Genomic DNA, 23,645 nt, shown 5'->3' with positions numbered 1-23,645 from the left:
AGCAATTGCACCCAGCTTATTTCTTTTTCTAGACGGCCATTCCCTCTAGCTATGTCTGGTTTGTAGTCATTCATTCATTCCATTAGCACACATCTACTCTGTGCTCCTGTGACCAGATCCCAAGCTAGGGCTATGGGAAGAAACGAGGCATAGCTCCAGACCACCAGAAGATGCGTCAGTCATGCTTGAAATAGGCAATTTCAGAACACTCTGATTATGGCTGAGAGGGAAGGAAGAAGTAAATATCAAGGGAGAACAGAGAAAGGTCTCCTTAACCCAGCCTATGGACATGCACATAAATTCTGTGAGGATATGGTGACTACATGAGTCATGGAAGATGAATAAATACGAGTTAGCTAGAATAAAAAGGGGAATGTTCACTTAAACACAATGAGTTGAATGAACTAATTTGTGTCTGTTACTTTGCAAATCCCACTAAAATTCGAGTAAATTAAAAACAAAAAGACAGAAAAACAAAGTCTGGGTTGTTGGCCAGAAGTACACTATTTCATTTTATAGAACCCCTTCAGTGCTCAAGATTTGGAGGCACTGTACATCTCAGAAGGCAGAATGAGGGATAAAGCTAAAAATAGTGATTTGCAATGTTGTCCTCAATGCTGTCCAGTCAGATTCTCTCCACCTTCAGCACCACCCCTGCAGCCGGAGGCTTTGGATTTGAGAACACCAGGTGCAGTGGCAGATGGGGTGAAACAGAGCTAAAAGCAAAGGGATCTTCCTTGGAAAATGGTGGGACCCTAACTTCCTTCTACTCTCCTGCTCCGAACAGCAAAAGTGGGCTGCACACAGATTCTGTGCACCTGTGTAGTGTCATGGAAGCCAGTCTCAACGCATCATCATGGAAAGGCACTTAAGTTAGGGCTTCTGTTCTAAGGGTTATTTAGCTTCATTTTATGTGTATAAATGTTTTGTCTGTATGCATGTAAGTGCGCTGTGTACATGCTTGGTGCCGGCAGAGGCTAGAAGAGGAGTCTATATATGTCGTTATAAACTGCCATGCAAGTGCTGGAAACTGAACGCGGGTCCTCTGAAAGAGAAACAGGTGCTCTTAACTGCTGGGCCATCTCTCCGGCCCCCAAATTAGGTATATTTTGTTTTATGTCAAATAAACCTTAATAAAATTCATTATTTTCAAAGGAAACGCAGTTCCAAGCAGTCAAAGATTACTGTATGATGCAAAACTATGTGAGGGAGACCACCAACCTAGAAGGCAGATGGAGAAAGAAAACAAACCTAAGAAGGAATCTGGAAGGAACCAAGACAATGAAGAAATCTGGGAAATGGAAACTAGAGAGAGCCAGAATGAAAATGTCCATGGGATTAAAAAATAAAAGGTGAAGAGATATCCTAGGAAACAAAACAACACAATAAAAAGGACGACAGGAGAGAAAAGATGAGAAAATGAGAGCATTAATTGAGGAATTCCTCCATCTAACAATAGGGATTCCAGAAATAGAAAATGGAGGAAACAGCGGGAAGGAAATGCTCAAAGACACAATAGAAGAATGTTTCCCAGAACTGAAGGAATGAAAGGCCAGCAAGATAAACAAAACAAAGACCCACATCCAGATATGCTGCTATGGCATTTCAAAACACTGGGGATTAAAGAAAAGATGTTAGATGCTTCTAGAGAAAAAATACATTATGTATAAAGGGACTTTCTAGAATGTTGTTGCTCATTAGCTTTTCCATAGTCCTTGTTCAACATAATTCTCTGAACAAGTCTGGAATAAAAAAGGTGATGCTAGTGGTGCTGGTGATGGTAAAGATATCATACTTTTTTTGGTTTTTCGAGGCAGGGTTTCTTTGTGTAGCTTTGGAGGCTGTCCTGGAACTCACTCGGTAGACCAGGCTAGGTCTGGAACTTACAGAGATCCACCTGCCTCTGCCTCCCGAGTGCTGGGATTAAAGGCGTGCGCCACCACCACCCGGCCTGAAAGAAATCATACTTTCAACTACATATTTATCTATATTTATTCTTTTCCTTTCTCCCTTCCTCCCTTCCTTTTTCTTCTTTTGAGACAGGGTTTCTCTGTGTAACAGTCCTGACTATCCTGGAACTTACTCTGTAGTCCAGACTGGCCTTCAACTCACAGAGATCCACCTGCCTCTGCCTCTGGAGCGATGGGACTAAAGGTGCGCACCACCACCCAGCTCTTATTCTTATTTTTCTGAGATAAGATTTCACCAGGCAGCTCAGGCTAGCTAGGAAATCTTTTTTAATATTTATTTTTATTTTTAAAGCAATCCTATTTTACATACCAATCCCAGTTCCCTCTCCCTCCCATCCTCCCACTCCTCCCATCGGACCCCCCATCCACTCCTCGGAGAGGATGGATGGCCTGGAAATCTTTATCCTCCCATTTCTGCCTTCTAAATGCTGGGATTATAGGCATGTACCACTACACAGGGTTACCACTTTTTAAATGTCATGTTCCAGAGCTAAAGAGGCAAAGATCAGATCGTATTTATATCTTGAAGAAAACCAAGAGACTACAATCAAAGATTTAAAGACCAGGCAACAGGGTATGGACTTTGCCTTATAATTGCTGGGAAGCACTAGGGAGGCTTCACCCAAGGTATGCCTCCTTTTAATCCTAAACAAGTATTATGTAATCATAATAAATATAATAAGCAGGTATTATTGGTCTTTATCATAGCCAAACTTACAATAACCCAAATAATAACAATGGTACTATTTATTATGTGCTTATAATGGCCCAGGACTCATGCTGTCTCCCAAACATCTGCGCAAGGAAGTTGTTCTTATCATACAGAAACAGAAACCGAAGCTTGGAGGAGCAATGTGAATTACCCACAATCACCCAGCCAATAAGCGGTGGATATGAGTTTAAAATCTATATTTGTCTGATTGCTTGGCTTTTGGAGACAGGATTTTGCTATGCAGTGCATGCCTATGGGGAACTTGTGGTCCTCCTGCCTCTGCCTCCTGAGTCAGTATGTGTCATCATGCATGCTCACAACAAATGCCTTTAGCTGCCACAACTTCTGCTCCTTTCTGTCACAACAGAGCCAAGAGGCACTTCATCTCCCGTACCAGCCTACAGACTTGACCCACCTCCCTCGCCTGTCTCCCGTCTCCCCTCCACACAAGCATTACCCAAGGCACTGTATACCAGGAACATTTAATAAGCACTTTATTTTTTTAATTTCAGATTTGTTTTCGTTTTATGTGTAGGATGTTTAGCCTGTATATATGTCCGTGCACCACATGTGTGTCTGGTACCATCGGAGGCCAGAAGAAGGGGTTGGGGCCTCTGGACCTGGGGGCACACACAGTTGTGAGTCGCCATGTGGGTGCTGGGAATTGAACTCAGGTCCTCTGAAAGAGCAGACGGTGCTCTTAACCACTGAACCATCTTTCCAGCCCCAGCAAGCACTTTTAGAAGACACAGAAAAGGGGGCACCCCAAAAAGAAAGTGGGGGTAGGTACAGATACTACAGATGAATGGGGCAGGAAAAAGGACCTGGCTCTATTGGCCTTCCTCTGTCCCCTCTCTGCTGGAGGCTCAGCCACGTGGGAAAGTGTGTGTGGAGGGGGAGCAACTAGAGTAAGCCTTCTGTTGCATAAGCCTCCACTCAGCCTCCCAGCCCCTTCCAGTGTATTTGGGGATCATCTCTGGTCCACCTGCTTTCACTGACTGAGTAAAGGAGATGGGCTGCCCTCCAAGCACCTAGCCAACCCCGGGAAAGCCCAGGTATCCATTCTGCAGCTGAGGCTCCTTGACTACGTAGAGAGGTTAAGGAAAGGGATGTGCCGGGGCTGCCAGAGGAATGTTCATGACCCTGACTGGGACCAAGAGTAACACAGGATCCAAACGAGGTCAGCCAAGTTTGGCTGTTAGGAATGTGCAGTTACTAATAATTTCTAGTTTCAATTAGGTTTACCTAGAGCCAAAGCCTGTAACTCAAGAGCATAAATGTGCATCTCCTGTCTCCCTGCAGTAAACAAAAGTAAAGGAATAAGCATATTAAGCATGAACTCATATCAGGAAAAAGAATGGGGGAAGATGACATCATCAGTGAGTAAGAGATTTCCACGTTTCTGAAAGAAAAAAGAATTCAACAGAGGGTTGGGGAGTTGAAGGAGAGCCAACCCTCACAGGGGGTTGCAGCTGAGGAGGGGGAGCCCCTTGGGCCAGGAGAGCTTAGCCAAACTTAGCCTTAGCATGTACCGTGAAGAGTAGACATCACGTGGGGGAGGGGGGGCAAAAGGCAAGGGATAAACTGACAACCTACAAAATCCTTTCGGCCCAGGGAGATGGCTCAGCATGTAAAGGTACGTGCTGTGCCAGCCTAATGACATTTGGTCCCTGGACCTGGCACGGTGGAAGGAGAGAACTGACTCCTAAAAGCTGTGCGCTGACTTCTACATGCACACCATGGCATGTACTCATATATATATGCATCACACACACACACACACACACACACACACACACACACACACACACGCACACACACTAATAATAATAATAATGTTAGTAAGCAAAATCCTCCCTTCCTTCCTTCCTTGCCACCCTAAGTGCTGGACTCACAACATGAGCTGCCTGGCATTCACGCGCAGGGGAAATGTCACAGGGCTGCTGGAGAAAGGAACTAAGCTATGAAAGATGGATTAGAGTATCAAATGACATTTCAGCGGCCCCAAATAAACTGCTTTTTATTTTGGCATTTGAAAGATACCTATTATAAAAATCATCTCCCTGCTGGATCACCAAATAAACCCTGAGAGTGCACAAGTGATTCTGGATATACAAATACGTCAGGAAGAGTTTCTGTTAACTCATTCGTTGTCTGTAAAGCAGAAAATAGGAGAGAAAACTAATGAGCTAAAAGAATTTTTTTGTTTGTTTTTCGAGACAGGGTTTCTCTACATCTCTGGAGGCTGTCCTGGATCTAGCTCTTGTAGACCAGGCTGGCCTCGAACTCACAGAGATCCACCTGCCTCTGCCTCCCGAGTGCTGGGATTAAAGGCGTGCGCCACCACCACTTGGCCACTAAAAGAAGACCAAACAAATGTTTTTGCTGATCCCCTTCCGTATCCCCTCCCCTAACCCGTTCCCATCCTGTTAGCCCTCTTCACACCTCTGCTGGCCCTCCTCGGCTTTCATGTCACATGCGTCCTCTTAGCTTCCTTTTCTCTTCTCTCCACCCCTCCTTCCCTTAAGACCTCTTTCTCACTATTCATAGTCCCCCTTTTCATGACCTATACTCATTCCCACATATACACACATATATGCATATATATGATATGCATATGAGAGAAACCGTGTGTGGAATCTGCCTTTCCGGATCTGGGATACTTTGTGTAAATTCACAATTTCCAGTTCTACCGGCTTTCCTGCAAATGCTATGATTTCATCTTTCTTTACAGCTAAATAAATTCCATGTGTATATGCATCACTTTTTCTTTATCCATTGATTTACTGACAGTAAGTAAGTATAAAAATCCCATAATTAAATCCATTAATTTGAGTACAAATTTTAAAATTAATAGAAATTAAATAGCAACAAAAGAGAGATAATGTTTTAAGTTGCTATGTGAGGAAGTAATTCTTAGCAGGCTGGTGAGATTGTTCAGAGGTTTGGGGTGCTTGCCACCAGGACTAATGACCTGAATTCAATCTAAGGCAAATTTGATTTTAAAAAGCTGTCCTTTGACCTCTAAATGCCACAGTATATGCATATGCATGTTAATTCTCATGCACACACATTCAAAAATGCAATAACAAAAAAGAGATAATAAGTTACTACCAGAAAAGCTAAATGATAAAAGTGATCATATCCAGCAAATGGGAATGGGGGGGCTAAATGTCTATAATTCCAGTACTTAGGAAATGGAGACAGGAGGATCTGGAGTTCAAGGCCAGCCTCAACTATATAGCAACTCCAAAGTCACCCTGGACTTCATGGGATCCTGCCTGAAAACAACAACAACCAGGCATAGTGATCCTTTCATGTAATACCAGAAATCAGGAGGCAAAGCAGGACAATCTTAGAAAATCTGAAGCCAGTTTGATATATATAGCAAGTTCCAGGCCAACCATGGATACTAAGTGAGACTCTGTCTAAAAATATAAAACTAAACAAAAAAACAGCAACAACAAAAACAAGTGGCTACCTCCAGAGGCTTGAAAGCAAGAGGCAAGTCTTTTTATGACAGATTCTCCCTATGATCCTTATCCTGCCCCCCCCCAAGAATCCTTCTCCCTTAGCCTCCCAAAAGCAGAGATTACAGACATGTGCCACCATCTCTGGCAAGACACTGGCTTTTTATTCTACGACTCCCTCAGGTATCATTTGAAAATGAGTATATATGCTGCATGATCTAACTTAAATGTAGAAGCTAAAAAGTTAATGTCACAGAAACACAGAACAGAATAGTGTTTCCCAAGACGGACAAGAATGAGAAGGGGGAAAGAAGATGGTTATTGGGCGAGTGCTAGATAGAAGGAATAACTTCTACTGTTTTGTAGTGCAAAAGGACAACAACAGTTGAGAAAAATAATGGAATATTTTACATTAGCTAGTAGAGAGGGTTTTAATGTTCTCAATACAAAGAATAATAAATGTTTGTGTATAGGTCAATCACCCTGATCTGATGATCACATATTGTAATCATATATTAAAATGCTACATTGTAGCTAATAAACATGCATAATTACTGCATCAATTAAAAATAAAAATAATATTGTATATACACACTGCCTTGATTTGTGCTGATTTGGTGTTTGCTGTATGTGAGATGAGGTCTTGACTGTGTTGCCCAGGTTGGTCTTGAAATCCTGTACTCAAGTGATCCTCCTGCCTCAGCCTTCCGGCTGAGGTGGCTGCTACCTTGACTGGCTGGTATAATTGTTAACTTTCTAAAATCAAGTCCCTTTCCTTTCTTGGGTTCTCTGTCTTTCACACTATACATACTAAGCAGACAGGGTGATGACTCTGCTGATATGAGGTCCTGGTCTCCAGCGTTTGCTTCTGTGTAGAGCAGGAGCAAGAGGGGTTAAGTACAGGGCTAGACACTCTAAAGCAGTGGTTCTCAACATGGGCATCCTGACCCCTTTGGGGGTACAATGACCCTTTCACAGGGGTCACCTAAGACCTTCAGAAAACACAGATTACGATTCATAACAGTAGCACAATTACAGTTATGAAGTAGCAACAAAAATAATTTCATGGTTAGGGGTCACCACAACACGAGGAACTGTATTAAAGGGTCTCAGCATTAGGAAAGTTGAGAGCCACTGCTCTAAAGTAATATTTTAGTTCCCTGTAACAATCCACACAGGTGTCTTTTCAACCAAATCAACCTGCACCACCTCTGGTCATCTTTAAATACCAGCACTACCATTCCAGCCCCTCCAGACTTCCACAACTATTTATACCCAGTAATTACTTATACCTGCTTGATTCACGAAGGCTTGAAAGTGACTTACTCCAAGAGCATAGATAAGGACAGACCAGAAACTGAACCAAAAAAATAAGAACTCAGAAGAAAGATTAACAAAGATGCTACAGCTACATTTCAAGTTAACTGGTGGTTGAGGCATAAAGGAAGATACAATATTAGCTCCATATTAGCAAAGAGAAAACGCACCATTTCCAGGGAAAACAAAGCTTGGCCTAGCACTGGATTCTTCAAATCACTGTCCATGGGAGATTTTAGAAAGAGAACAAAAACCAACTGTTTATTGAGTACAAACATCAGAGAGTGCAATTCAAATGATCTCGGTTAATCTTGAGCAGTAGGTATTGTTATTCCATTTTAAAGACCAGGACTAAAAGCCTATAAAACATAAAATGGCTTCACTGAGGTCATCTAGCACGGTTGAGACAGCATTTATATTCAAACACGAGTCTGTCTTTCTCAAAAGCACAGCCCTCCTTTATATGAAAATTGAAATGGGGGCAGGGGGTGGCCAGGCCTGGCTGACAAGCCAGAAATTGCCTTTGAGCTGCCTCAGATACATCAAACAAGTCCTAGCAAGACAAAAACCAGCAGCAAGAAGTTTGGTTCTGAGCTGGTGGAGAAAAAGAAGAAAGAGTTCCTATCCCCAGCTATGAATCAAGCACCTTGGTTTATGAGGAGCAAAATCAGAGCAGGAGGCCAGTCCATCACTCAAGCAAGAAGCTCTTTGTCGCTTCATCCCAACAAGGCACCCAATCTCTCGGAGTCCTAGTTTTCTTCTTTCTTTCATTTGGGTTTCTCTAAGTAGAACACAAAAACAATCGGAAGATTTTTTGCGCAGGAAGCAGCACGTTGGACAGAAGCAGTTTAGAGCGACTCTTCCAGTCCCAACGCTCTCCTCTCCTCTACACACACTTGCGGGGCCTCAAACAGTCTTTTGTCGCTTCCGGTTGCAATCTTCTCACCTGTAAAGGAGACTGCTGCCTACTTCAGGCCCTTCCAGCTGATCGTGAACTGCTGCCACTCCTCCGAGCTCCTGCAGCGTGCTGTGTTTCCTTCTACGATGGCACTTGAAGAGTTTATTGTCATCACCTTCTCTCTCTCTGGCACCCAAGTGTGCAGGTCTTTTTTTTTTTTCTTTCAAAATAAGATCTACTCTCCTAACAAAATTGTTTTCTTTTTAAAAATTAGTTTCATTGTGTCGTTTTCTCTTTCTTTTATTTTCTTTTTGCTATAGGGATGCTTAGTCTTGGCTGTCCTGGAACTCCCCTGTAGACCATGCTGGCCTGGAACTCGGAGATCTGTCTGCTTCTGCCTCCTTAGTGCTGGCATTCCCGGCTCATTATATCATTTACATACATGTATATTTTTGCCATTTGCTCATATTCATCCCCCACAATGCACCCTCTGATTTTTCTCTCCTGCCTTCACTAGTCTCCTCCTCTCCAAATACTGCCATTTCTGCTATCATGTCATATATAATTGTGTATGCGTCTGTTTATGTGTGTGTTGTATGTGGTCACGCCAGCGGTTGATGCTGAGTGTCTTCCAAAACAGCTCTCCTCTTTGTCTTTGAGACAGGGTCTCACACAAATCTGGAGCTCACTGACTGGTTAGAATGACTAGCTGGCAAGGCCTGTAAGTCCTCCTTTCTCTACCTCCCCAGTGCTGGGATTCCAGGAGTGCACCAGCACACCCAGCTTTTTAGTGGGTGCTGGGAATTCTATCTCGGGTCCTCATGACTGAACAACACGTGTTTTACCCAGGGAGCCACCTCCCTAGCCCACATACATCTATAAATATATATAAATGTAGATTCTGCATATGAGAAAACATACAATATTTATCTTTCTAAGTCTGGCTTATTTTGCTTAGCATGATTTCCAGTTCTATTCATTTTCCTTACAAATGAAATTGTTAATTCTTTTTAGGGATGAATAAAACTGCACTGTATATATACACATTTTCTTGATTCATCTTGTAAATAGGCATCTGCACTGTTTTCATATTCATAGGAGTGCAGACCTTACAGTCTCTCATCTAGACTGTTCCATGCACATCCTCACTAGATGTTTTCAAATCTATCTTACAGTCTGCCTTTGTAGGCAGATTGCTCCAAAATGTGACTCTCAATATACCATGCAATAGGCACCTCTCTCCCTAGCTTAAAGTTCCTGATGCTGTCATCTTATGTCCTCATGATCTAGGCTGACCAATTCTTCAGGACCTCCTCCTCTTTGATGAACCTCCCTCTCTCCTATCTGCTGCTCTAATTTGTTTTGATGGATAAAAATCTCCCTTTTCTTTGCACATACTTTATGTATGGGTATCCTTAGGCTGTCCCCCCCCAGCGCCTTAGCCTCCCATTTGTCCCTAATTCTAACAACCCACATACTTTCACTAGTTAACTCCAACTCATCCTTTGAGCCTCCATTTAGAGATCACCTCCTCCAGGAAACCTTCCCTGATAGTCCATAGATACCAATCCTTAGGGTACGTCTTGTCCTTCCCTCTGGCAATACAACATTGGATACCACTTTGTATATATACATCTGTTTCCACAATTTCTTTCTTACCCTGAAGCCAGAACTCTGCAGTGTAAATCACCAAACTCTTACCTGTTAGGGCACAAGATGCAACATGCACTAGACACGCAAATATTCCCTGCATTAACTTCTCTTGGAATTCTTGGGGAGCGTCTACTTGGCCACTCCCTCCTTCCCTCCATATAGCACACAGCTTAAAAATATCATTAATAATAATGTTTATCGGTGAATGAACACATCCTGTGTACTGAGATTATCTATTTCATATTTAATTTGCACAAACACAGTTGAGTTGGGCTAACACAGCAGATGTGGAGATGTGTGAGGTGCCGCTTAGGTACTTTGCATCATACACAACAACAGTAACTTTTTTCAATGCTGGGAATAAGCTGAGCTCCTACCTAAAGAGGAAATAACTAATTTGCTCACAATTCCTCCTCATAACCAATGTTTATTATTCCTCAGGAAATACAACAAAAAATGGCCTCACACATATTAATCAAGGACTAGCCCTTAATGACAGTAATTCTAACATGGTTATTTAGAAAAAAACATTGGTTTGATTCAGAGGAGCGTATTACATTGTATCCTGGGATCCAGTAGGAAATCATAAGGCCTGGATATGTAGTCACTAACCCTTTAAGAAAGCATAAAATTCATACATCCTCACTCTAATTCCTATATGCCAACTAAAAGGAAATAAACCTATAGTCTTAAAAAAATCACATTATGCCATAGACATGCATCTTATATAAGGGAAGGGTACCTCTTGGGTGATGGTGGTGATCAATTTACATCTAAAGCATCAGAGGAACAAGCCCTATCAGTCGTGTAGCTCTGGCTAGCTGCCTTTGTTTTGGATATGATGGAACTATTTTCCTGTTGTTTGTTACACTTCACCTCTAGGGGGCAGGGCAGTATCATCTTTTCTTTTCTATCCTTAGCTCTCTGCTTTCCATCCTGATCAGGACCTTGATGAGTATGAGGAGCAGGCAGGAAAGTTTCTGACACACTGAGGGGTGGGGAGTGGGGCGGGGGGGGTTCGTATGAACCATACATGTTATAAAATACAGTTTTATTCCCATGTCCTGCTGAGGGAAAAAAATAAAAAACCAGGCCCTGCAAGTGAAATGATGCTAAGAGTCTCACATGAAGTCCACGTTCCAGAACATCCCACTTCCCTCACATTCTCCCAAGTAATGCTCAGGGTTCCCAGGTCCCAAGGAGCTGCAACTACTAAGGATCCGAGATGGGTTTCCTGTGTATGTGCTTTCAAGGGTCTGGAAAACTGGACACTTGATGAGACAGTAGAGAGCAGGAAGAAACTAGATTACTTGGCAAATCATTCTTCCCTCAACAGCCCCTCCAAAGAGGAAATACGTCATCTATTCATCACTCTCCCCTGTGACCAATGCATATGATCCTGCCAGGGAATGAGCCAAAGAGGCCAAGTCTACTCCCACTCCCAAGATGCTGTGCCTGGCCTAGCCTATAGTCTCAATAAGGACTGGATGGATACAAAAAAGGAAAAGAAATGAAAAAAAGGTGCCAATAAGCAACTTGTAACTGGACTTGGGTAAACTGCATGCAAGTCCTGTACAGGAATCTTGGTTCATTCAGGAGAGAAAATTTTGCACCAAGAGTCAAGAATGTGGATGGCATGGACATGGTATGCTAGGGAGATGGAATGATGAGCAGACTTGGCTTCTCTGTCACTGTGTCAATTAGACTACTGGGTGTAGAAAAACGTAACCCAAATGCCTTCAGGGAGCAAGAGGAAAAAGTCAAGAGAATTTTGAAGTTGACATTTCTCTCAGAATAAAACAAACACATAAAACAGAGGGACCCGGCCATTAGTTCACAAGGATTTAATCAGACATTCATATGTCTTCTCAGAATTGATTGAGCAGTTAACTATGTGCTATGTAATGTACTTCCAAGTTGTTCACTCCTTTGTTGTGACCCCAACACCAAGCACAGAATCTGACATATAACATGTACTCAATACATGTCAGTTAAGTCTGACTCCTTATAGACCAGTGCTTCTCAACCTTCCTAATGCTGAGGCCCTTTAATACAGTTCCTCATGCTGTGGTGACCACCCAACCATACAATTATTTTCATTGCTACTTCGTAAGTATAATTTTGCTACTGTTAGAAATTGTAATGTAATTATCTGATATGCAACCCAAACAGGGTTGAGACCCACAGGTTGAGAACCACTGTTTTAGAGGTTGCTAGAGGCACAGGACGAGAGAGATGCTGAGGACCCAGGTTTAATTCACAGGACCACAATCTGTAACTGTGGTCCTAGGGGATCCGATGCCCTCTCATGCAGACAGACCACCCCTACACATAAAATAAAAAAGGCTAAACTTCTCACTGCAAATGTTGGAGATAAACTGAGCATCTTGAAGGACCAACAAGTGCTCAGTGGTTACGAGTGCTTGCCTCTCTTCTAGAAGACCCTGGTTTGATTCCCGGCCACTCACACGGCAGTTCACAGCTTCAGTTCCAGGGGATCTAGTGCCCTCTTTTCGTCTCCATGGACTCACATGTGGTACACATACACACATGCAGGCAAAAAGCCATACACATAAAATAAAATAAAAATAATTTCTAAAAAGGACCAGCAAATAAAGCTACGAGAGGTATCAGCTAATACAACCTTAGAAATAATAGTAAGCGACCAAGGAGAAGGCAACAGTACTAGCCAAGTCACAGAGGCCATCAGAAGGCCTGGTGGGCTAATGATGGCAGCACATGGCCAGGGTAATTTAGGCATGGGCCGTAGAAAAGGGATTCGCAAAAATGAGAGACGGGAAATCTGTGGACAGAAACAGAAAGACAGCTAAAACAGAGGAGCCAGACTGCAGACATGGCTTGGCTCCAGCTGATTTATCAGAGGCTTGACAGGAAAAGAAGAGTAATCTCTCAGGACACCATGGAAAAATCAGGAGGTGATTGCAAAAGGGAACCTCTGCAGGAGGCAAGCCACAGTCACGCCTAGAGTTCATGTCTTTAACACCCCCCCAGCAATGGAAGGAAACAACAGGGCACTGAAGGATTGGGAGCCATACAGCTCTAGGTCTCAGGCAGCTGTGTAAGCCACCGCTCCTCTCCGATTCCCATTTCCTCATCTGAAAAATGAGGATAACAATAACACCCACCTGGCAAGGATTCTGGGTAATGAGATAAGAGGTAGGGCTGCCGGGTGAGGAAGAATGCCAGGAATGCCACAGACCCCGGCTTCCTTCTAGCTCCTTCACAGTCCTGCCACTTACTCACTTAGGGACCTTGGCTATGTTACCTGGACTTCCTAGTCCTTAGTGTCTTCATCCGTAAAGTGGAGTAGGACAACAATTTACATGAAAGGGTTCATGTGAAAACAGAATGAACAGCTACATGGGAAGCGCTCAGAACTAAGTGCCCAGCACACAGTAAATGCAGCAGGAAAATGTTAGCTATTATTACATAAAGCTGCATAGGACACAGAAGGCTGAGACTCACCCAGCACACATATGGCCTCTTCACTAGGCCTCTACTCTGCCCCCAGCAAATGCAGAGGCCGAGGTTGACAGGGGTGGACAGAGGAAGACCAGTCAGCCATCACCAGGCCTGGTGTTTTCCTCCCGCCACACATCTCAACTCTGATGACACCAAACAACTGTGCACATTTTTTTCACAGCGCCTTCCTCTACTGGCCAGGTCCTCAAGCAGTGGCCTTGCCTGTTCTTGATCCCTCTGTCCTCTGAGAAACCCCACCCTTCCAGTTCACTTTGTCCTCACGACTGTGTCTATGGCCTGACTAAGCCCGCAACCCTGTCTTCCTGGCTGGTGGGAAGACAGCTCTGCAAGTGGCAAGAGCATGCTGTTTGCTCAGCCTGGTGGCCCCTCCTGCTCTGTGAACACAGCCAAGAAATATTTGTGGATGACAACAACCCCATTCTTGCCCCAGATCTAGACAGAGGAGCAAGACTCTTAATTCTCATTAAATCCAACATTATCATTTTCTCCCACAGCAGCATAATGCTCACAACACAGTGGAGGGGGCAATAAATAGTCTCCCTCCTGAAAGGAAGGACAGGCACCCTAGAAAAAGAATCCAGCATGCCAAAGGAGCCAGACTTCCCCCAGAGCCTCTCCCCGAGCTCACTCTCACTAGCGCTCTCTCTCATGGCCTCAGCCCCTGTAGGGAGCGTGCTGACAACCCTACCACCTGCAGCTGACGGTAGTTCAGCAGTGATGTGATAGACCGTGCATCACCCTGGCTGTCAAGAACACCAGGCTGGCCTCTCTAGGTTCAGTATCTAAATGTGAGCCAGCTTGCAGGGTGGGTGGCGGCAGAGGAGAGACAGTTCCCACCACATTGGCTTCAGCCCACCACTGCATACAGCAGAGACGGAGCTAGGCCCATGCAGAAAACGTAGGAACACAGCTCTCTTGAGCACGGGACACTCAGCAGTGGGTCCTAGCCTCTATAAATCATTCTAGGCGGCAGAACTGTCGGGGGAGGGAGCAGACTAAGCTTAAACAACAAGAACGATCTCTTAAAATCCTGGCAGGGGGTGACCGCTCCATATAAAACGACAAGCATCCGTCAGGATCAACAACTAGTAATCAAACAACTAAATCCTCATGCACCGGTGACCAGAAGGAGGCAGGGATTCGTGTCGCTTTCTATCACACTAGAAAGACCACACCCAGAGCCTGGCAGATTCTGGCATCCTGGAACCCGTCCAGAAAAGCAGTATGGAAGGATGGGGGGGGGTTCTGGGTAACTGATATGGGCATGGAAGGGTGATAGTCAAAGCAAAGAATGTGTTGTGTTAGTAGCATGACCTCGGATGGACTTTACTTCTCAGAGCCCTCTGTTTCTTATGCTGTGACATGATGGTGGTGACACACGCACAGGGTGGTTGGGAGAATTGAGTCCTAGGCAGACCTGGTTCCCAACAAGCTACATCTTGACCCGGGCCCTATTTCTCCCCCGTCTGTCCACCAGAGGGAGCCTGGGGCCCACCAGAGCCCAGCCTGTAGCAGCTCCGCCTGTCCTCCCCCAATGCTGCAGCCTCAGCTGCTGAACTCCCACCCTGCCTGCCCGCGCTTCCAACAGCAGCCTTCTCACCCACTCCTTACAAACCCAGAACAGGCCTAGTAGGGGGAGTCGCTTGCAGCAGCACTGGTTACAGCAATGGCACAGGTTCTCCTAACATCCGGCAAGGAGGAAGGTGGGAAAGAGGAAGGTAGCCATCTCTTCTCCCCATCAACTCCTCCATTCATCCCAGACCCATTTCTTCTAGTTCAAAACCTGGAGATACCTGAGGTTCTCCTGGCTTTTCCTAGTTCAGTATCTCACCCTCACCAGGTCCAGTGGCCAAGACTCCTAGAGGATGGCTAAGCTCTAGGGAATAAATAACATGCCTGTAAGAGAGGCAGACTTAGATTCTAGTCCCAGCTCCATTAGCAACTAGTAGCATAACCTTAATAAGGCTCCTTCAACTTGAAGCCTCAGTTTCTCCCTCTCTAAAATGGAGTTGCCGATGTTCACTTAGTGGGCTTTGTCGTAAAGTCCAAATGAAGTAACCACAGATAGGCAAGCAGTTAATGTGTAGTCGAGAGACATTCAAAGTGCTATTTAAACCTCTTTATCAGCCCAGCAGGAAATGTGATTCAAGGCATTCCAACAACCAACCTGGAAAGTGCGCAAAAAAAGAAAGAGTCTGAAGCAGGCCTGCAAGGATGGCAGAAGGGCAAATGGGCTTCCGGCCAGCCAAGACCTTCAGACCTATGACTGCAGGATGGAGAATCTGAGAGCAACGGAATTCTGAAATTTAGGAAGATTCTGGTCTTTTCACTGGGCTTAATGCCCGAGTCAGGAACTATGTGCTTCTTCCAGCTCTCTCGGACCCCCCCTGGGCCTCAACTGGACCTGTGGGGCCAGCCACTGCCCCCAACCCTTGAGGCAATCTACTGCATCACAACTGGCTACATTGAAAAGTTCTCTTGATTTTATCTCAAATGTTCCCAACTGCTCCTGAATCTGCTGCCTAGAGTCATACATAACGAGGCTGCTCCCTCCATCATAGGCCTGACCCCCCTAGAGAAGGCTGCAACCAGGCTCAAGGACCACAATGCCCTGTCCAGTCATTCTCTGCCCCCATTCTGGGGCTGTCCCTCCACCCCAACACTCAGCTGAGGGTGCACTGCAGTGGAGCCCAGCCAAGCCCTCAAGCTGCAGCTGCTGCTCCTGGGGCCCAGCCATCTCAACCCAGCACCCCAGCCTGCTGCCTCACCATGGGGGAGTTGCAGAGAGCTGTCTCCCGGCAGATTTCCTGAGGCAGAAGGCTTCCCCACCCCCAGCCCAGCCTCCAAGAGACACTCCACTAGTTGTGGCACATGGTAGGACCAGCTGAGCAGTGAGAGGAGGGGGAAGCCTGTCCATTTGCGAAAGGACTTCAGACTTGCTCTCTGGTGTGGCTGGGTTAGTAACATCACCACTGAATCTCAGTTGGCAGACCTTGCCTTTAAAAGAAATACAGGGAAAAGGATGGACAGATAGAAGAACGGACTCAGTCAAGGTCACAAAGCCAATCTGCAACAGAGCTGGAAGGGAAACCCAGTTCAGTGTTCTTTCCACTATAGCAGCAAAGCAATAGGAGAGCCTTCATGTCCTTGACTCACAGCCTAATACATCTATCCCAACCGGCGCACAATGGAATCTATATGGGAAAAGTGGCCCCTGCCCATGTCCCATCAACTCAGAAATATTCCTATCCTGTCTCAGACACATGGACAGACCCCAGCACCGGAACTGAAGCTGATCCAACAGATGGGAGATCTATGGACTTCCCTTCCTGGTAGGGCTCTTTAAGTGGGTGTTGTTTTTCTTGAAGGGTGGAGACCAGCTGGACTTTGAGAAACTAACCAAAGGCCTAGCTTCCATCTTTGCTCCCCCATCTTTGCCACCCCCCCCCATGCCAAGACGTACTGCAGTTCCCCTCAGAGGGATGTCTCAGCCGCCAGAATCCGTCCTGGTCTCCACCTGCCTCTAGACAAGATTACCCCTTCCCCCCAAAAAAGGTGTGTAGGAGTGTTTCTCTCCTTTTGGGGCTTTGAGTTGGTACCACCTCTGTCTAAAAAATATTTATTCCATTCTCCGGAAAAGATACAGCTGGGGGTTGAACAAGTGCAAGGAGGTAGTGGGGATTGCTTTAGTCTCTAACTGGCCTTGGTTCTGGAGGTTAAAAAAAAAAAGAGGTAGCAGCATCAGCCCGCACTCATCTGTCCAAACCAGTGTGTGGTGGCTAGGGAAAGCATGTCAGCTGGCTGAGGAGGACCTGGATTCTCCCGATTGGGACAGGAGAAGCAGGAAATGGGATCAGGCAATGGGCTTCATATACTTTATCCGCCAGATAAGTTGGAGAGGAATCTAGAGGGGAAGGGAGGAGTGGGGTGGGGGGGTTGCAAACACATTCCTTACTTTCTCTGGAGGGTTGTAGCCGGGCTGGTGCTGGTACTGGTGCTGTGACCTCCGCCTGCGCCAGGACTGGAGCTTCTGGATGCGCCACGGCTCAACTGGCCCCGCTCCCGTGGTGGCCGCTGCCCCACGCCCACCGCCGAGGAATAGCCGGCTTCCTTCTCACGGCCCGGGTGCGCTGGCCCGGCCTCCCTCCCGCCACGCTCTCGACCCAGGGCTGGGCTCTCGTGGTGCAGGTGGCACTGGGCCACGTCGCGTTCGCGGGCTGTGTAGCCGGTAGTGTCCTGGAGCTGATAGGAGGCTTCTCGTTCCTTGTCCCGATAGATAGCTTCCCGGTTCTGGTAGGCGCCATCCCGGTTCGGGTAACCCACGTCCCGGGACGCCTGGTGGAACTGGCTCTCCCGCAGCTCGCGGTGGTGGAACTGGGTCTCGCGCAGGTTCTGGTACTGGCTCTCGCGGCCAGGGCTATCCCGCGCGCCAAGGGGGTCCCGGTGCAGTTCCCCGCGGTGCAGCTGGCTCTCCTCCCGCAGGTCGCGGTTCTCCTGGGTGAGCTGGTCCAACTGGCCCTCCAGCTCTTCGATGCGCCGCCGCTGGGTCTCCAACAGCTGCTGCTGACTCTCAATGATGTTGTTCAGCTCCAGCAGGTACTCCACCGCCCGGTTGGGGCTCTCAGATCCCGGGCCACCCGGGGGCCCGGACCCCGCCTCCATCCTGGCGGCCCAGGGACAGGGGAACGGGCAGGAGAGCCCGGTCCCCGCTCGCTCACGGCGCCACCCTCCCCCGGGCCCAGCCGGGGGAGGGGGCCGGCGGGACGCGAGGGCGCGCACCGGGCTCGGGGGCCCGGGGGCCCTGGGGGGCCCGGGAGACAGCGCTGGGGCCGGCGGCACGGGGCGCAGGAGCTGAGGCTACCGCCACCGCCGTCACCGCCACCACCACCGCCAGGGCTCGGAAGGACGCGGCCCACGGCGCTCCGCCCGCTGCGGAGTCACTGCGCAGCGCGGCCGCGCGGGACCGCCCCGGCCGCCGGCCCGCCCCCCGCCCCTGCCCCCACCCAGTTCTCCCGACCCGCCCCCGCGTGCCCCACCTGCAGTCGCCACCAGCACCCGAACTGGACCAGCCCCAAGGCACTGGCACCTCAGCTGGAGGCCAGCTTTAGCTCAGTCTGCAGGAGATATATCCATTTCAGCAGTCCTGGGGTCTTCACCTAACCAGTCTAATGAAGTCCTCCGACCTATTCTAACATGCGCTGGCCCAAGGGGCCCAAGATTCAAGACATCAAAACACCCATCCCAGGCAGTCTCAAGACTCAGTCAACTCAGACTTCTAGCCCTCTCGTCTGCCAACCCCAAATAATATCCTATTCCCTAGCCCAGCTGGCTTCCTGTTTCAGGCGATCTCCTTCCAGCCCCATGACAAACTCTTGATTTTTTCATTCCATCTAGTCTATAGATCATCCCTCCATCCCTGTACTTCTGTGTTTCTCCAGCTCTGTGATCTTACAGCCCACCCAGTCGGTAGTTCCCCATCCCAGGCAGCCCCTGGAATTCTATTTCCACCAGCAGCAGCAGCACCACCACCACCATCACCATCACCACACACGGAAGTTCACAGGTATTTACCTCCAGTCAGCCTCTAAATTCTCCATCCAAATCAATGCTCAGATTCCCAATCCTACCCAACCCCAGGATTCCCCATGTTAGCCAGTCTTTTGACCAAGGCAGCCTCAAGATCATCCATTCCAACAAGCACCCCCTCTCCCGCACACCCCCGGACTCCCCATCAGAGTCTGACTTGATGTTAAAACATCTTTCTTCAACCATTATTTTCTATTTCCCATGGAAATGGTATCTTCGTTCATCCCATCATTGCCATCCAATGAAGTTTTATCTGTCCATCAAGACTTAAATCAAATGCTCAGCATGGGTCTATAATGCCTTCCCTTGTAAGGTTGAAGCAGGAGAATTGTCAGGAGTTCGGGACCAACCTGGGTTAAATAATGAGCTCTACACCATCCTGGGCTACAGTATGAGATGCTATCTCAAAAAAATCAAAATGACAATAGGAAACTTTGGGGTCTGGAGAGATGGCTCAGAAGTTAAGCGCACTGGCTGCTCTTCCAGAGGACCTGAATTCAATTTCTAGCACCCACATGGCAGTTCAAACCATCTGTAACTCCAGTTCCAGGGGGACCTGACATCCTCTTTTGGCCTCCATGGGCACCAGGCACTCTATATAAGTGCTATCAAAACACCCATATACATGAAGGAGGAGGAAAAGGAGGAGAAGAAAGAGAAGAGAAGGAGGAGGAGATGGAGACGAGGAAGAGAAAGAAGAGGAAGAAAATGAGGAAGAAAAGGAAGGAGGAGGAGGAGAAGAAGAAGAAGAAAAAGAAGGAGGAGGAGGAAGAAGAAGAGGAGGAGGAGGAGGACGTCTCAATCAAATGCCACTTTTTCTGAAGCCACCGCTGATTTTCCCAGTGATAAATTCTGCAGAGCTCCTGAAGAAATTGAACAGGAAGGGCAAACTGAAAGGTGCTGAAAAGGCTGTGACTAACTAAGGAGGAAGCTCAGTGACAATAGAATAGCCAGTTTTCTGACGTGAGGTTGGATCCAGAATGGTTTGAAAGCACGACAAATGCCTTCCGAGCCTATGCAACAGTCCTCTAGTGTGCTCAGGTGGCTAGTGAGTGCTGGACTTAGGCTCCCACTGGCCAGGATTGCCTTGATAGAAACAGATACAGAGTGAATGTTCTTGAGCTATCCTTCCAGGCTGTCGAACAGAAAGTGAAATAAAGTTAATGGAAAATAAGCATCACTTTCTTTTTTAAAGGTTTATCATGGTTGCTATTGTATTGTGCTACATATATATGTACAGATGCCCTTGGAGAGCATTGGATCCCCTTGAGCTGGAGTTACAGGTGGCTGTGAGTGGTGAGTACTGATATGAATGCTGGGAAATGAACTTGGGTACTCAGGAAGAACAGCAAGTGCTTTTAACCTCTGAGTCCCCAAACATCATTTTCTTAAACATGCATAATAGATACCACAGCCTCTATGATGGCTAAATCAAAGGTATTTACAATAAAAGATGTTAGCACAGACATGGAGAAATTGGAATCCTCATCCATTGCAAGCAGGAATGCAAAATGAAGCCATTGCTTTGTAAAGCAGCCTGGCTATTCCTTAGAAGGTTAAAAAAAAAAAGAGCCAACAGTTCTACTTCTAGGTATCTGTACAAGAGGAAGGAAAATGTACAACTATACAAAAACCCATGGAGTATCCATTGTTGCCTTATAAATAATAATAATAACCCCAAAGTAGAAACAACCAAACAAATCAGTTGATGAACGATAAACGAAATGTGGTATAATCAAAAATTGAAATACTGGGCTGGAGAGATGGCTCAGCAGTCAAGAACACTTGTTGTTCTTGCAGAGGACCTGAGTTTGATTCCTAGCACCAACAAGGCAAAACACCCATACTCATAAAATAAAAAAATCTAAAATTAAAAACGGAATGTTATTTGATCATTAAAAAACTGAAGACTCTAATGTGGTGATGCGTGCCTATAATCCCAGGAGGCTGAAGCAGGAGGATTGTGAATTCCAAGCCAGCCTAGGCTACAGAGTGAAATTCAGTTTCAAAACAACAACAGAAATAATGAAGTATTAACACGTAAAAAATGTGGGTGAGAGGGGAGGTGGGTGGGGGCTGGGAGGGGTGAAGAGAGGGGAAACTGCAGTTGGGATATATTGAAAACTATATATGTATATATATATGTATACATATATAGTGGGTGAACTGTAGAAACATTATACTAAGTGAAATAAACCAGCATGATTCCTTTTATATGAAGTTCCGAAATAGACAAGTCTATAGATATGAAAAGTAGAGGAGGAGGAGTAGAGGCTAGATATGTGGGGAAGTAGAAAGTGTCTGCTAATGTGTATGACTTTATTGGAGGGGATTAAAAAGTAGACTGTGCCAGGTGTTGGCGGCGCACACCTTTAATCCCAGCACTCGGGAGGCAGAGGCAGGCAGATCTCTCTGAGTTCGAAGCCAGCCTGGTCTACAGAGCGAGTTCCAGGACACCCTCCAAAGCAATACAGAGAAACCCTGTCTCGAAAAACCAAAAAAAAGAGTAGATTGTATTAATCATAGTCCAACATTGCTTATATACTAAAAGTCATTAAATGGTACTTTTTTTAAAGGGCCAGTTTCCACCTTTAATCCCAGCGCTTGGGAGGCAGAAGCAGGCAGATCTCCAGGTTCAAGGCCAGTCTGATCTACAGAACAAGTTTCAGGACAGCCAGGGCTGCACAGAGAAAATCTGTGTTGCAAAAGAAGGGTGGGGAGGCAGTTTCATATCATGTGAACTATATCTCAATAAAGCTGTTTTAAAAGAAAAATGTTACACAAAGCTAGCCCATAACAACAACAGCTATAATAATAGCAGTTATTACTGCTATGGTGTTTCCCATGTTCTGGATACTATGCTAAACAACTGAAACATATGAGCTTACTTAATCCTCATGACAATGTTATGTGGTAGATTCTGTTATTACCTCCATTCAATACATAAGGAGAATAAATGAAGACTGAACAATTTGCTGATAGTCACACAGAGGGATAACCAAAATACTTATTCAACAGCTAACTTTTCACTCCTTTGCATGTTCTCCCAGTGCCTTGTACAAAAGAGGCACTCTGTAAATGTTAGTCATATATCTAGTGCATATTTCTATTCATCCAGCAAACATTTGTAAAACATTGTCCGGGCAACACCTGCATGTTCATCCTGACCTGCACCTGCCATTCAAATTCTCTCCGGCATTGGAGGCAGATCAGTATTAAGGCTCATTCACAAAATACTATGTCTACTATGTATCAAGCATTTCTCTGAACACAAGATATAACAATAAATAAAACAGGCAACAGTCTCCTAGTAATGTCAGATGATACCCATAAAGTATCATCAACGTGACTGCCCAAACATGAGATGAAAATTACAGCATTAATGGACATGCCTAAGTGGATGGGGGAAATCCCACAAATCCTCGACCCTACACAAAGGACCACAGGAAACCGAGGAAAGCTGGGAGTGGAAGAGGTAGCCTTACCCAGGGATGAGCACACCCGTGAGTTGGTTAGTGACAAATGGTCAGCCCTGGAAACATATATAGAAGCAACATACATGTATACACAGGCATATCATAACAATTTTAAAGAAGAGGCCATGAATTTGAAGGAAAACAGGAGGGGTATATGTGAGGGTTTGGAGGAAGAAAAGGAAAGAAGAAATGCTATAGTTATACTATAGTCTCTAAAAAAAAACCTAGAATAAACAAACAACAAGCCTTAATCTTATGGTGCTAACATTCTAGCAAGTTAGAAAGAAAAATAAACAGAATATGTAGAACTGTGCTGAATAGGTTCCTCCATAATCCATGTCCACCCAGAAACTGTAAGTAACCTTATTTGGAAAGAAGATTTCCTGCAGATTTAATCAAGTTAAATTAGTGTGTTCTAATCCAATAATGATTGTCAACTTCACAGGATTTAGAATCATCACAACAGAAACAAATCTATGGGAATGCTTGTGAGGGATCATCTAGATTATTTCAACTGTGGAAGGAAGAATCACCCATGGACTGTCTAAAGATGAGAAGGTTAACTGAGCAGAAGTGTGAATCTCTCTCTGCTTTCTGATTGTGGATACAATATGTCCAGATGTTTTGAGCTCCTGCTGACTTGACTTCCCTGCAATGATGGACTTGTACCCTTAAAACTGTGAGCCGAAGTGTAATTTCCCTCTTAAACTGCTCTCATCAGAGATTACTGCAACAGAAAAAAAGTAACTAATATATAAAATTGTTATGAAAAAGTGGTGCCCTTTTTTTGTTTCTGTTTTGTGGGGTTGTTTACTGGGCTTTTTGTTGCTGTTTGTTTTGTTGTTGTTTTTTTCTTCCTTGGTTTAGTTTTTTGAGAAAGGGTCTCTACACATAACCCTGGCTGTCTTGGAGCTCATTATGTACACCAGGCTGGTCTTGAACTCACAGAGATCTACCTGCCTCTGTCTCCTGAGTGCTGGGGTTAGATTAAAGGAGTGTTCTGCCACCACACCTAGCTGAAGTGGGGCTCTTGATATTATAAAACTGACTATGGAGGCT

At 45.8% G+C, this 23,645-nt stretch overlaps 1 protein-coding gene and 1 long non-coding RNA gene across 4 annotated transcripts in view; one reads left to right on the top strand and one right to left on the bottom strand.

The window, feature by feature from the left end:
- Window positions 1–18,407, bottom strand: part of Iqsec2 (IQ motif and Sec7 domain ArfGEF 2) — an 84,002-nt gene extending 65,595 nt beyond the window's left edge. The window contains exon 1 of one of the 3 annotated variants that reach the window (XM_040744011.1): window positions 17,480–18,407. In XM_040744011.1, the coding sequence (XP_040599945.1) occupies window positions 17,480–18,186 (707 nt within the window). In that variant the 5' untranslated portion in view covers window positions 18,187–18,407. The remainder of the gene's footprint in view (window positions 1–17,479) is intronic. The other 2 variants (XM_040744012.1, XM_040744015.1) reach the window with 2 other exon arrangements.
- LOC121139946 lies at window positions 18,009–23,359 on the top strand. The gene is made up of 3 exons (XR_005876728.1): window positions 18,009–18,120; window positions 18,963–19,087; window positions 23,032–23,359. It is a non-coding gene; the product is annotated as an uncharacterized LOC121139946 (long non-coding RNA).
- Window positions 23,360–23,645: the final 286 nt, after the last annotated feature.

The sequence above is a fragment of the Mesocricetus auratus genome, unplaced genomic scaffold (assembly GCF_017639785.1).
Source record: "Mesocricetus auratus isolate SY011 unplaced genomic scaffold, BCM_Maur_2.0 Super-Scaffold_100003, whole genome shotgun sequence".
Taxonomy (NCBI): Eukaryota; Metazoa; Chordata; class Mammalia; order Rodentia; family Cricetidae; genus Mesocricetus; species Mesocricetus auratus.
This window is presented reverse-complemented; position numbering and strand designations above follow the sequence as displayed.